We start from the raw sequence: 16,551 nt of genomic DNA, 5'->3' as shown, positions 1-16,551 counted from the left end.
TACTGAAGCCTCAAAATGCTCATAGTTCAGCCACGAATAGAGTACTATAATAACCAATTTTTAAAATAAAAAGGAGAACAAAAATATTTTTGACAATTCAGGTGAATGGCACATATAATTTACTATTAATAAGTTAAAACTTTACTCAATCATAATTTACAGACAATTACATATATTTTTAATGGCGATTGTAAATTAATTAGTAGTAATATAATATGCAATAATTTTAATTGTTCCATGAATACTCCGTTATGTTGGTAAGAATTTTAAATCCAACTAAAGATTTCCGAGTTGACACAATAAAAGTCTTAACAAGCTTATCGGGATGAGAAAATCCTAAATTTTGAGTATAAAGGGTGTTGTGTACGCTTCCCTCAATGAAAACCCCCTAAAATGCATAACAACAAGTTTAAAAGATTTCCTTTTCTTGGAATTATCTCTTGTCAATTTCGCCACCTTATTCTTTCCTATGAATATGTACATGATGGTTTGGGAATTACTGTAGCTCAAATGGCGGCTAACTAAAATAGTAAAAGTTCTACCTAATTTTCTTTTTGGATTTGCTAGGTTGATGTCTCAAAGTATATAATCAAAATATGCACATCACATATACGGCTAACTTGTTATTACATAGGGCCTATAATATTTTTGGTGAAACATTTGGGTTCGGTTTTACCAAAAGCCACTTAATTGGTAACCCAAAAAATTACCAAGTTATTTGTCAGTTTTAAGCAAAGAGTTCAGAATTATCTTTTATTGGGTTTGGTAGTGGTATCCTTTGTGGTTATCATATATACTTCTATACGAGTATTTATATATATATATATATATATATATATGTGCGTGTGATGGAGAAATGAGTTTACAACACATTTTAATATACTAGTCCACATATATGTTCATGAAGGTAGCTAAACTGTCGTTGTCTTAGGGCACCAATAATAGTTGAAGATATCACCATGAAATGAGACTTAATTACCACTGAAAAGCCAACTAACCGTACTTTGTCTCTATAAAAAAACATAATAGTTTATTAATTGTTAATTAGCGTTAGTTATATAGTAAGCATGAAATAACAAGAAAAGTCCAGCAAAACTAATCCTTTTGGGTTACTTCACTTGACACCCTTTGTGTTGGATAACACGTCAGGGTGTTCTGAAAACCTCCAAATTGACTGTTTGCCTTTGTTAAGCATGCTTCTTTTTAACATAATGAAGTGACGAAAACTGCTTGGCTTTCTTGAGTAAGGAAATTAATGTTGTCAAATGAAATGCATGTCTGCATGATATATATATATATATATATTTATATATGCATAAATGGATTTGTATTTATCCGTGTTACTCTTCATACGTGGATAATGTTAAAATATAAAAATTATTGTTGGCTCATCTCCTCCCCTCACGTGTAAGTAAATTAATTATAAAACCTAATACGTGAATATTTACACAACACATGATGACAATTTAAATGGGATAAAGAGTACAATTACGAGAGTTTGAACGCATGACTTCCCACTCTGATACCATGTTAATTTACCAATTTATCCCAAAAGCTTAAGCTGTTAAGAGGTGTACCAACAATAGTTTTTATATAATTGTTTGTTATGGCTTCATACATCAAAATCTACTTATGTGTTTTTGTTGATTTTACGAAACGTTTTAGCGCTCCAAAATAACTTCAAATGTTACAAAATATATATAATTCAGTCAAATAAAAAAAAAAACACTTTTAGAGAAGACTTTGAAACTTGTATTGGAGATTTACTAAGATTTTATGAATTTTATATATTTATTGTTTATTAACAAATTAAATTTCAGTTTTATTTAAAAAGCATGGTTCTAAACACTAACCGAAAGGTAATATTCTTTTTTATTTTTTTCTTCTACTGCCAAATACATAGTAAAATTTTTCCAAAAGAGACTCTTTCTACTTCTTTGAAATTCCCAGTTTGCTTTTAAGAAATGGTACGCCATTTCAGATGAGACTTTCTTAATTTAATAGACTGATCTAATTAAGTATCAAAACTAATATAATGAACCAAATGAATACATACTTTGTATCTAAATATTATATATCTAAAGAGTTGAAAACTAATTATTATAACCTATACACGCACCAGTTTATTTTGCATTAACTTGTGGCTGCTATACTAATACTAAACTAATTTAAGAATAATGTTGTTGGCGCACGACCTTTTATTTGCTAACTTATTAATACAAACGATTATGTTATGCGCTATGTTGCATAAGTTTTAAATTTCAACAAGTGGCATTGTCATCCCATTTGTGTAAAAGTATTGACAATACCCTTTCCTCTTCCAATTTTTCCAACACGTGTCAAGGTCTAAGGGGCACTTGAAATTCTCTACAACAATAAACAACTCTCTTCATTATTTGAGGCACATTTGTGCACGAATTAATTGAAAATCTTATCTAGTACCAAAATCATTTCCTGGCAATTTTGAAAATTTGTTGCATTTGGAAGTTAATAGGACATTGACATGTACAGAAGCAACATACTTCAGAAGGGGAAATGTAAAATATTATCCTACAAGTATTTGAGATTTATGAGATCACATATTCAGTTTTTAATGTCCTAAATGAATTTAGCCAATGAATAAAAAACATGTAAAACTCAATTAAACGTTATTTTAAAATTTTAAAATGTCATGGCATAATGCGTTTTGTTGGACACAATTTGAGACACCAAGATTAAATAAATGATATGAATCTAAGTTTTTTAAGTGGGACTAATGCAACGCTTCTTCGTAAATTAACAATACCACCAAGCTGTATAGCCATTGAAAAAGAGAGTATAAAATTTTGAAAAACAAACTTTTGCTTTTTTTTTTTTGTTTTTTTGTTTTTTTGCGGGTACAAACTTTCTAGAACACAAATAATAACAGTATTGCAGAACACCAATGCCCTAACACTGTAAATTTTCTCCTGTGACGGGTAAGTAGTACATTGCTTTAATTTTAACTATATATATATATATATATATATCCTACGCTTGTTAAGTCAACTTTTTGTTAAAAGTATTAATCGCAGAACCGGCCATGTAACAGAATGTATTAATTAAATACTATAGAGAACAGTCGAAAAAGAAGAGGCGTCTATGAAATTTGTACTTTGTCACATGAGGTGGAAGTGCAAGCAATATGTGTGAAAGATAGTGGGAGAATAGTCAAAAGTAGTTTGTTGAATTGATGTTATTCAAGACCTATTGATGTTACTGAAGAATATATATATATATATATATATATATATAGTTGAATTAAGCTTTCGATTTCATTTTCCTTGGAAGTGTACACTCATTGATGTTACACAAGGATATATGGTTGGCAAAGCTTTATGTTGGATTTTGCTTATATGGGGTTTCTTGTGGAGGCCAATAAGGTCATGGCGAAAAAGGTACCTTATGGTTTTCATACAAAGACATCTTGAAGGAAAATAATATTGCATTATGTTTGGCTGTGGAAGTAACCGAAATGCTTTGCATTTAATGTTTGAAAGCTATTTCAAACCCTTTCTATATATATATATATATTGTATATATCATGTATATATACATTATTTCTTGCACACATAATTATTTATATATATATATATATGGAGAAGAGGTATATTCCTTGACGGCTATTCCTTGTTAGAAGACATTGATGGAAGCACCATATATATGATGACAAACTTTGGTCCACTTTGCACTTATTTCTTTGGGAAATAGCAGCCTCAATAATGAATACCTTTTTCGGCGAATGTTACCTTACCCCATGTGAACATATATTACTAATTACTAATTGAATTAATTATTGGTTTTCACCTTGTGACTAGCTACCTACCCACCAAGTGTTTGGAGATCATGTTTTTATGCAAATTTGCCCTTACTATCTCGATAGTACGTCTCTCTATGATCTCGGTACCGCTATAGTTGGTGGGCGTAATTAGTAATTATTTTTGTTTAGACTGCCATTTTGAAAATTTGGGATTTTATGAGCCAATTCAATCATGATCTTATAGAAAGGATCGATTTTAGAGCTTATGCTAGTGAAGTATATGATTAATGTGCTAGAATTAATTGGTCTCAACACAGTTTAAACAAGATAAAAAATAATAATCTAGTCATAAATCTAGAAATATTATAAAATTTATGTAGAATTTAGGCATACATTTTTATAAGCAAAAGGATTTACCTCCTCCGATAGGCAGCGGTTAGCGTTGCCCACAGTCACCAGAAACCGCCAATGGCCAGCCAGAATCAGCGAGAAGCTGTAAAACAAGAAAGAGTGGCATGAGGTTCACTTGAACTCCTCTCTCTGAAACCGTTGGACCACCACACACAAATTGCCCATGACAGCCACCCCAAAGACAAAAGGGTGTGCAACTCTTATGAAACCAAATGAGCCTATTGGGTCTATTTTAACAACATAGAATTAGAGAGGTATTTGGTCCAATAGGTTGACCAAATATAGTGAGATAGAGAGAGCCCATATGTCTCAAACTAGTTAATAAACCGAGTGTCCATCCCATTATGAATCGATATTTAAAATACATCTATTCGTTAATTCACATTAATACAATTGTTTATAAGATGCTTTGAATTATAATAAAGTGAATTATTATGATTATGGAAGTTCCCATAAAAATATTCCAACATAATAAAATATGTAAAATTTGGGATATCAATTATGATTTGGAGCATCGACCCCAGAAAACTAGAAAGGATTACTCAAAACAAGTAGATTAATTTGCTGCAAAGTCATAAAGAAGATGCATAATCCATAGATTATGTTACTATATTCTTCAATAAGCATGTCTCTCTTTCTTTTTTCTTTTTTTTTTTCCGGAATATATACAAGAAGTAAATGCAACCGGGGTGCTAAACACGGCCAACATAACAAATTTTGACATTTTCTTTAATTTAATTACTTTTGGGAAAAAAAAAAACTGAAACCGTTAAATTAGAACAGTCTCTTATGATAATTCCATATGATGCTAATTGTGGTAATTGGTTGGCATATCATTTTCTGTCATAAATGGGGCCTAATATTTTTGCATTTTTGCCCTTTATAACATTCCTTGTGTCCTAACGCATATATTCTATAAAATCTCCTCCATTTTAAGGTGGATATATGATCTGTTTCAACCATAAGAGAATTTTGTTGCTATCGATCGATCTAATCAAATTAGAGATGTCACCTCGAACTAGGCCACACAAGTTCAGTTTAAAAGCTACCCTCCTTGATTTGCATCATCTTTTTTTTTCTTTTTTTTTTTTTGGTAGAATCCATGATTTGCATCTATCACAATTTGAAAAGTTGTACACTAATTAATTTTTAGGTTGGCTTAGTACTTTGATGACTTCGGTTTGCTAGCTAGCTAGCTAATATATTTTCCATTTCCAATCATGTTCAATCATTTTTATGCGTACGGTATCCTAATTTAGATTGCACAAACCAAAAGCAATTGTTTGATATGAAAATTAGGTGGTCAAGATTAATTATGAGTTCAACTATATTCTACCAGAACACTACTAATTAAATTTATGCACATGATAATATTTCAATGGAACGTACCTATGATTAGTCGTAACAAAGTAATTACAATGCATAAACAAAAATAAATATTAATGCAGGGTTTAGAAAATGAACCAAGAATGTATTATACGAACAAAAAAGTCACTTTTATTTCATGTTGTTGTATACAGTACTCTTTTTCTAATTGGCAGCTCAATATGATAAAAGTATATATGGACGAGTTTTTAACTTCTTGAGAAATAGGAATAACCATAATTTGTAATATATGCATGGCTATATATATATATATATATATATATATCTTGCCCAGTTGCCTACCCAAATTAGTTTGTTATAACTTGTAAACAAATTAGAAGAATGCTAATACATCACAAAAAATTAAACTTTGAAACTAATTATTCAAGTTTATATATATGAAAAGAAAAAAAAGCGATAGAGTGGACCAGTTGGATAGATACATCCACCAATAGCATTTCGACACTGATTTCATACCGACTGAATTGGTGTGTTGCTTAATTGGTTAATGGTTGATGTTCATAGATAAGATTTTTTTTTTATTCATAAGACCATTTAGATGAGGAAAAGAGTGTTTGATTTCGTGGGGTATGAAATCTCAACCATTTTAAGAAACCCATGATTATTAATTCATTTCTCTAGTATTATTAATTTGACGCTGTACATTAATCGTTTTTCAATTTTTCAAAATTCTTTCAGTGTTTTTATTTGACCTGCCATCTTGCATGGAAGTGTTGGGAAAATTATATGGACGTTTTACCCTTTTCCTTTCCTTAATGCTGTAGTTGCACGGCATTTAATCAGATTCACATGAGCTTGACAGTTCTTCTTAATTATTATTTCTTGCCATTTGTTAATATTTGACCAACTAAAATATATATAATTTGCAAAAAAAAAAAAAAAAAATCCTAGAATTATATATATTTCCTTTCAAAGCGTCTGAGTTTTTTTTTTCTTTTACTTTTTTTATGTGGTAGCTCTTAATCAATATCAATTTTAGAATAAGACTAAGAATAACAAACTACATATATATGATCAGGCATGACTTGATTTATGATCACTCACTTAAATTCCTAAATTTAGTTAATATAATTTTTTGGGTTGTATATATGGACTTCGAAGACGGTCCGTTTGGTTCATGGATTCAAATCATGTGATTTGAACTATTTTCGATTTACGTGTATTTTTTGTGAGAGAAAATACTGTAGCGAACCACGAATCATGATTCGAATCAGGGAGTGAATCTAGGAACCAAACGGACCTTACTCGGCACCTAATCAAAATTTAGTTTTGTGCATCCATATAATTAAGCACAAATTTTAAAAAGTAGCGTGCAGAAATTCTAAATGATCAGAAAGATTATGGATCAGCAGCACATTAGATGATGCGCATTATTTCTTAATCCAATGGAGACATTTTCTAGTGCAAGTAGCTAGTTAAATATAGTAGGACACTTAATTAATGAACAAACCGAACTTTCCATTAATGAACAACGAAGCCACAGGTCCATAAAAGATGGATAAGTCGTCATGTGTTTATGTTTTGTTGCTACATTAATTACCAAGGATAGCTCTTGTAAACATAACTACCGAAAAGTCTATTTATTTTCAGTTGACAGATCCAGAAATTGTATTTTACTTATTTTTTAATCTAATGTAATGTTAATTAGATCGAACGGTAAGAAATGATTAGAAAAAGAATTTCTGCTTTTTAATTGAAAATTAACTTTTATATTTGATCAAAATCTTTACAGTCTGCGTTGGCGCATATCAGTTTAACTAATTGCATACCACGTTTTTCAAGAAAAATTACGTACTAACTTTAACTTTGACTAATGTGGACCTCTATATTTTGTATAGATATAGTTAAAGCCGAATATTTGACAATTATACAATATTATGCCCATTGACCTCAATCCAGTTCGCATAACAAAATATATGTACGTGTATATGTATGCAGTTGGAATTTGCATGTATATATATATACATTTAAGTGAAGAATGAGAAAGGATAATTATTATCAGGACATATATAGTTAGTATTAGGGGTCACAATTGGTGTTGTCGTGTTGGGTTCGTGTCACATCATATTTCTCTATTGACACTATAACCCTTAATACGAACATGACCCATTTAATAATCGTATCAGAATAAGAAACCCAAACACGACTCTTTTATTATAAGATTGACAAGAACACGACACGACCAACCCGTTTATTAAACATGTCAATAACGTATCGTGTCAACCTGCAAACAGAAATTCCATAAAAATGTGAGGAAACCCTAGGGCCTTCCTTATATATCATCTATTTTTTTCTTAAAAAATATATTTATACATATCTAAATAAAATAGGTATTAAATGAGTTAAAAATGTGTCGCGTTTATGTCAACCTATTTATGACGCGCTTATTAAACGGGTTAATTTCGTGTTGGAGGGTTTGTGTTGTATTGACACTTTATTTAATCGTGTTTGGCAGGTTCAACCCTTTTTTTATCTAGACCGATTTAAAGAAAAACTTAAACCCTCTAATTTCGTACGGATTTCGAGTCGTGTTATCGTATCGTAACTTAAATTATCAGCCCTTAGTACATTCTGATTAGGTGGCACCCATTAAGTGACTCATTCTTTATAACCCCAAGTACTCTAATATATCGAAAAGAAGAAACAAAATACAAAATAATAATTAAAAAAAACAAAATTAAAAACGAAACAAAAGAATATCCAGCCCGAAGGCAATACAGCTTATCAAAAGAAATGCCTATTCAATTAGAGAAGGAACTAACTGTAGCTTTTGAACAAACGAAGGTTGGGCACTTGGTTCCTGAAGAAATATAATTACATGATTATATTTGTGTGTTGTAACGTTTGAAAAATACATATGCAATTACCATAGCTTCTAAAGTTTCCACTAATTTAATTTGCCAATACCGATTTTGACTTTTGTACGAATTATATAAAGATCATAAAGAGTAACATAAATAATAATAATAATAATAATAATAATAATAATAATAATAATAATAATAATAGATAGTAATGGCAAAGCTATTAGAATATGTGATAGGGAATAATATATAAAAAGGACATTACTACCATCTGAACTATCAAGTTTGTATTAATTACAGTAGTCCATGAATTTTTTCTTTACAAATTGTTACCTGAATTTTATTTTACGGCAGTTTTAGTCTCTAATATTAAAATTGACGAAAATTTCTGAAATTTTAGAGAGATATTCTCATCCCTGTTGTATAGTAATTGAAAGTTTTACAAAACGGTTACATTTAATGCAAAAGACTAATAATTTGTATGGGTTTTTAACAATAGTAAAGAGAACATTTTACATTTAATCTAACTGTTTATGTCAAATTTCTAGTTACTATTCGATTGGGAGGAGATTATTTTAGTTAAATTGCATAGATATTTTCCCAAATTTTAATATCAAGAACTAAACTGCCAACAAAATCAAGTTGAGGGAATAATTTTTGTGAAAAAAAGGAAAGGAAAAAAAAAAGCCTGGGGTCAAAGGAACGCAAATAGTTGTGCTTAGTGACTATCTTATAATATTTAGCAATTTTTCAAACAATTTCAACCAAAAAAAAAAAAAAAAAAAACTCAGATAAAAATTACTAGGCGGCACTCCTCAAAGTTTTTATTAATTCCGAATTCTCTATAGGAGTGCCTTTTTTTTTTTTTTTCCTTTTTGCAGCACAAGGAGATATGTCACCACCACCATAAGCTGTACAATTGCTGTTCACCGTCGCTAGCTTGAATATATCTGTTTGTGTATGAGAGAAAAGAAAGAGAGAGAGAGAGAGAATATTTTATAAAAAAACTAGGGTTATAAGAAGTTTAATGGGCGAACATATATGACAAGAAAAAGAAGAAGAAGAAAAGTCAGTTTTGGCTCTACAGTTCCTACACATATAACACACGCACACACACAGGGAAAAAAAAAAAAAAAAAGAAAAAAAAAAGTGTCGTGTAAAACCAACAAAAGTGACTGCTCATCCACAATTAATCCTAAACCAACTAACCCCTCCCACCACTTTCTTATTCTGTTGGGTGTACTTCATTTCTTCTCTTAGCCCCCCCTTTCTCTTATATATCTTCTTGTGGACTAGTTATTCTTTGTGTGGTGTAATTTCATATCCACAATAACAGCAACAATAATTTTCTCTTAATTAAATATTAGATCATATAATCTTCAGTCCCCGGCCGCTATAGAATCCGAAAATCGTGCCACAGCCGCCGCGCGCCATGGAGGACTCAGCCGGCCCAACAAACTCATCTGCCGACGATGCAAAGAGTTGTCCCCGAGGCCACTGGAGGCCTGCCGAGGACGAAAAGCTCCGGCAGCTGGTGGAACAGTACGGTGCCCAGAACTGGAACTCAATCGCTGAAAAGCTCCAGGGAAGATCAGGTACTTAATTACTTATATATATTATTAATCATCAATTTTTGGAATCATTTAGGGATTCAAATAGCTCTATCTAGTGAATTTTTATTCTTTTCTTTCTTATGGATTTACTGAATTTTTCTCAATCGTTAGATATTTTTACGTTATGGTATCGTATCTATTCAATACTATTGATGTGAATTGTTTCTGAATCTTTAAGTTTAATCTTCATTTTGCTTTATCGATCGAATTAAATCATATTATATATTTATATTTATATTGAGTATTGACATAACATCTAACGCTAAAAAGGGCAGTACAATATTTTTATGAGACAAAATCTAAATAACGTTAAAGTTTACTCTATATATTACAACTTTTGATAGAGTTAATATATAACATTAATTAACGTCGTAATTGCTTGTTTTTTGGGGTTTTAGGAAAGAGTTGCAGATTGAGGTGGTTTAATCAGCTCGACCCCAGAATTAACCGAAGGCCATTTACTGAAGAAGAAGAGGAAAAATTACTAGCAGCTCATAGAATTCATGGCAACAAGTGGGCGTTAATAGCTAGGTTATTCCCTGGACGCACAGATAATGCTGTGAAGAATCACTGGCACGTTATAATGGCCAGAAAACAAAGGGAAGAATCCAAGCTTTGCGGGAAAAGAAGCTCATGCCAATTACAAGATCATGTTTATTGCAACGATTCCGAGGGGAATTTTCCGGCCCGCAAAATTACTAGCTTTGGAATTTATGATAATAATATCGATCATTATCATAATCATGGTCATCAGTACTTCAAGCAAGTCATGATCGATAAAGATAGGATGTTGCTCTCGGAGTCTCCTTCTAGTACAACTTCTTCTCCTCCTTCTAATTGGAACTTTGCTTCGACGACGACGATGGCGACAACAAATGCTAGTGCTAAACCAGTATTAGAGGGTCGTTTTTTCATGAGAAGAGATCAAGATTATGGTGAGAGAGAATTCTTTAAGTGTGGTAATCCTATTTCTGATCATAATTACTACAGATCATTGTACCCAAGTAATTCTTCTTCATGGTTCGGAGGAAATAATTACAACAAGAGGGTCCATGTTTCAAGACCTTTTGATCATCTTCAATATCATCAATATAATCACTATGGAATATTAGGCAAGAATTGCAAGATGCAGAGAGATCATCAGACGTTATTATTAGCAAATAGAAATAATAGCTTTTGTGATAAGGTTACACCAAGAGCTACGTATGGAAAGTTAAGGGCAAGTAGTAGTACAATATTGCAAGGGCAAGAAGGTGATGATGATCATCAATCCAACCTTGAAGCCAAAGAAGTTCATTTCATAGATTTTCTTGGTGTGGGGATCTCTTCGAATTCTTAATTGAGGACACTTTTTTTTTTAATTTTTTTTTTCTATAACATAGTGTATAGTTTAATTAGATAATATTACTTTATAATCATATCATATGTAATATGTATGTATATGATCCTTATTGAAGTTGGTATAGAATGAGCAACATTAATACTAGTAATTTTGCATTAAACTTGACTGCGATATATACAAATCTTGAATTTTATTCATCTATATAGGGCATTATCAAATGATATTAACACCAAGGGTATAATACTTATTCTTTTATTTAGTCTCTTGATTTTAGGCACAATCGATCGTGCGTAGCTGCAAGATTCCTACTCTTTGGGCTTGTGGTTGTAAGAAATATCCAAAATTTTGTCCTCATGCTTATAATAGCACGATATCGTGTATGAAGTTGATATATATATATATATATATTGAATATTGATTCCTTAATATTGTACTTGTTTTTCTAAGCGATGCTTCATGGTGGTGTGCTACAATGATCAAAGAAGATAAAGAAAATTAGTTAGTACACTCCAAATCAAGGACCGAAGAACGACTTTTAGCAAAGATAAAAAGGTGTCCTGTACGTTGCACATTTTCTATATAACTAAGCAGAATTACAATAATATTGATAATGGAATTGAAAATATATAAATTATTTGGTGGAGCAGACTGCTTGTGAACTTAAGATGTGATGCTTCGATAGTTGTGCACGTACGTATAGTTTTGAAGTGACACTACACCATGTTTTTTTTTTTTTGAATGAATTGAGATTAATATAACTATATGTCAAATGACAAATAGCAGCCATTCAAATTAAGCTTTGTTCATTTCACCGATTCGAGTTTTATTACAATAAAAAGTTTTAAAAAATAGTCACATTTAACCTTTTTATTATAATAAAAAATTCTCATATAAAATTACACATCTCAACTCAAATTAACAAACTAAATGGGCCTTAAATCGTTCATGTTCATCACGGTACCTGGACTGCAGTTTGCATGCACTATCGGTGCAAGCCCATGTTGGGCCATTTACCATGCAACAAATAGTCCTTGTTACCAACGTTGAAACTACACTTGTTTCGAAAAAGATAAACTCTCATAAAAACGAACCCTCAGTTCCTTTTTTATTTTTTTGTTTTGTTTATTGCATTTATAACAGTCATCATTCAGAAACCTTGCAAATTAACCTCAGAAAATGAAATTAAAAAAAAATAAATTTAATTGGGATTTCTTTTTTACGCTCTTCTTGGATCTTCTTTTCCATGTGCCTCTATCTTCAAGAATTAATTACATTGAAAATTTCCCGCCTTACAAAAATTCTAAGAAAGCAATAAACTAGTAGGGAAGAACTTAGAGTGTCATCTCTCTAACAAATAATTATCTATGAGTATAAGAATTGAAAGTTAGAAGAGACGATTTTTTTTATATAACATAATCATGAGACCGCTCAGATATGTACCATTTGTTGAAAATTCTGTTTTTGAAAACTGTTTTTATGTAACAGATTAGGCTTTTTAAATATTTATAAACTTCCAAGAATCGTCTCAGGTTACCATAAAAGAATAATGAATCAACATAATTATTTGTATCTATTTAGCAATATATAATAGAATTTTCTTGCGTATTATGAGTTTCCCATAACTGTATAAATTAAATAGTACATCTATATTATGTGAAAACGCAACAATGTATATATATGTGGCACATAGCTAGGTGTGTATTTCCAAGCAACACTAATATTTTTATGCCGACTATATTCTATTTGATAATATGGATATCAGTTGCATATAAAATATACATTTTAAGTGTGAAGATAAATTTTGTGTGCATTATTGTTTTGATACCACATCAAAAGACAAGGTATCGCCAGGATAATAATAACCCAATAATGATACATAAGGGTTTGTAGAGAGATCAAGTGGTAATAATAAAAATAAAAAAATTTTAAAAAAAACAAAGCGGATTCAAAAAAAAAAAAATTCTAAAATAACGAACTGGACTTTGCAACAACCCAATTTCGATTTTATTTTTTTTAGAATATGTATTTTTTAGATCTATTTTTTTCACCATTTTATCTTAATTAAAATCCTTATATACATTCCATTTTTCGTCCTATGTTTTATCTAAAAAACAGAAAATTTCCTAACAAACTGACAAAAAATGTATATTTCAAAAACATAAATATAGTTTAAGCTTTAAATGGTAGATATTGGGGAATAAATTGAGACAAATACATTTTTTGAGGACTATTGATGAAAATAACGTCCCATAAATAAAACAAACTAAAGAGTTCACGGATGTGCCATTTGATGGATTCCATTTTCACGAGCATTCAACAGTCAACACATTTTTGGATTGTGCACCCACCTGTGATTAGATAGAGAATCATACCCCTAATTTCCCAACCTATTCTAGTTAGATAGTTAGAAGTATTGGCTCTTCCGATAATTTAAGATATTTTCGTAGTGAAAGTCCAACATAATTCTTAATCCCAGGTTCTAATGACTAAACCCCACAAAAGCCACATTTCGGGTCCAAACTAGTCACTAAAACCCCTCCAAAAGCCACCATTGTTTAATTGACCAAATGGGGTCAGAGACTACCACTCCACATAAATAACCAACTATCAAAATCTCAATATCTACGATCTCATCCCCAAATAGTAATTTGTTTCATTTTCTCTGTTAATTTGTCTGTCTTAGATCTCCTTAGAACTCTAGTAGATTATTATTAATTTTTTTTTTTTTACAGTCCACGGAAATTTTAGGAAAAAAAAAAATGTCCACGGAAAGAGGCAGTGCAATTATCCTGATGATGGTAGGCCTTGTACTGGTTGTGATGGTGGCTAACTTGGAATGTGTTGAAGCTGCAGCCACTTACACGGTCGGAGGCGCTGGTGGGTGAGCCGGCGATGTACATCGCAAAAAATGTTGTAGTGTCGTCGCAAAAAACATCGTCGCAAATGGGCTTAATTGTTGTAATGCGTGCTCTGTAAGCTTTTTTTAGCCTTTTTTTTTTTCTTTCTTTCTTACCAACCAATCAACTCTTGAAGCTTAGTGGAATTATACAAAAACATTTTTGACGTGCATATGCTCTATTACAAAAGAATTATAATGCTTTGATCAAGTTATATATGTACATAATTAGTACACAAACTACTTTCAAATAAGAAATTTTAGTAAGACATATGAAAAAATACCTTACCGATAGAATACTTTTTGAACTATCACAATACACTACTGATAGTAGAAAGTTCCAAACACATTATTAACATATTAAACTTATATATAATTTAATTATAAAGCAATTTTGATGTCTATCGTTATTTAAAAATATGTTTAAGCACAACTGAACGCTATCACTGTAACTACGTATTCGTTACATTGTGATATATACTTTTTAACTTTTATTCCATGGACTAGTTATATATAAAGGTTCCACCTAGCTAGTTTTGCTGCTAATAAAACTAAAAACAATATGCGGTAGGGTGCGTTATTTTATCCTAATAAAGTAAAGGTCTCATAATCAATAGTTCGGGGCAAGTTTTGACACAAATTTCAAAAAATAATATATTTTCTAATCTAAAAAAATGAAATAAATTGATACAAAATCAATAGATCGGGGGGCAAGTTCACTTAAATCAAGAGTTTTAGGAGGGCATTTATAAAATTATAAATAGTGTGACATTATTATTTTGTAATATTATAAATAAAGATAGTATTTTGAACTGTACATAATTCAAGAAGCGAAATGAAACATTTTCAAACTTCAGAGAGCATATTGAAATATGGTGTATAATTTAAGAAGTATTTATAGAATTAATCTTATAGATAGCGATCATACGATATAAAAATATTCTCACTTATAAATCATACCATTAAATTTTAAATAAAATTAATTAAAAAAAGTATTCTACCAATAGAGCAAAACGATGCTCCTTACAGTAATTTTAAAAAATAAATACATAATAATAATTTTGTTTATTTAGGCCATGCAATCGCAAATACTCTTAATTTAATAGGAAAGAAAATAAAAATCTTATTGATATAATAGGAGCTCTGTATTCAACTTCATTAGGAATTCGTGCATATTTTTAGGTATAATCCTATATATATATATTCATTACTTATTTAAGAAAGTAAATGTGCCTAAATAAACACCTTAAATTTGGTGTCTTTTATTTTTATTATTATTTTGCAGTTTTCAACTATGATCCCTCATTTTGCAGTTATGTCAGGTGTACAACCCCTCCAATGGCAAAGGTGTACAGGTCAGGCAAAGACAAGATAAGGCTATTAAGAACTCGTTCAATTCACTGATTTAAATTTTTAATTTCAGTTTTGTTACAGTTAAAAACTCTTATAAAAAGTCATATTTAATTTTTTTTTTACAATAAAAAGCTATCACATAAAATCACATCTCAACTCAAATTAAAAACTCAAATCTGCAAAATAAACGAGACGTCATTTGCAACATTCCTAGCCACTGCAAGTCTGGCATGAAGATTGCTATAAATGATATATTAATAATACTTTTTTTTGATATGATAATAATAACAATAAAAGATACCGAGTTTTCTTTAAAAAAAACAATTTAACACTAATTAGTTCTTTAATCTATATCTCCTCGCAAAGAATGTGAAAGATATATTATGCTATTGGTATTAAAAATGGGTTAATATAGGCCTCGTTCACTTCGCAGATTTGAGTTTTCAATTTGAGCTGAGATGTGACATTTTTTGAGAGCTTTTCACTGTAGCAAAAAAAGTTAGATGTGACATTTTCTGGGAGCTTTTTACTGTAGAAACTTAAAATTAAAAACTCGAATCGGTGAAATGAACGAGGCCTTAATATCTAATGTACTATTAGTATTCTTGTAATAAAATGTCATTACATGTGAATGTGTGGTACTATATTGTATTATTGGAGTTTATTAACCTTGAGCGTTGTGCACAAACTACGGGTCCGTTCACTTCGCTGATTCGAGTTTGTAATTCGAGTTGAGATGTGATTTTATGTGAGAACTTTTTACTGTAGCAAAAAAGTTAGATGTGATTGTTTGTGAGAGCTTTTTACTGTAACAAAACTCGAATTCTAAACTCGAATTGGTGAAGTGAACGGGACCGACGCTAACAATAATAATATCACTTTTGAGTTTGTACTGGTCTTGAGCTTGGCGTGTTTCCGTCTTCTTATTGTACTTAGGCACGCCCCCGTTAGTAATAAAAATATTCTTT

General features: G+C 30.7%; 1 protein-coding gene across 1 annotated transcript; it reads left to right on the top strand.

Annotated features, from left to right (window-relative positions):
- Positions 1–9,627: 9,627 nt before the first annotated feature.
- On the top strand, positions 9,628–11,412 carry LOC21388854 (transcription factor MYB54). Its single transcript, XM_010105981.2, has 2 exons — positions 9,628–9,974; positions 10,391–11,412. Exons 1-2 carry the CDS (start codon positions 9,812–9,814, stop codon positions 11,329–11,331), a joined length of 1,104 nt encoding a protein of 367 aa, XP_010104283.1. The 5' UTR covers positions 9,628–9,811; the 3' UTR covers positions 11,332–11,412.
- Positions 11,413–16,551: the final 5,139 nt, after the last annotated feature.

Source organism: Morus notabilis, unplaced genomic scaffold, assembly GCF_000414095.1.
Source record: "Morus notabilis unplaced genomic scaffold, ASM41409v2 Scaffold1286, whole genome shotgun sequence".
Classification (NCBI taxonomy): domain Eukaryota; kingdom Viridiplantae; phylum Streptophyta; class Magnoliopsida; order Rosales; family Moraceae; genus Morus; species Morus notabilis.
This window is presented reverse-complemented; position numbering and strand designations above follow the sequence as displayed.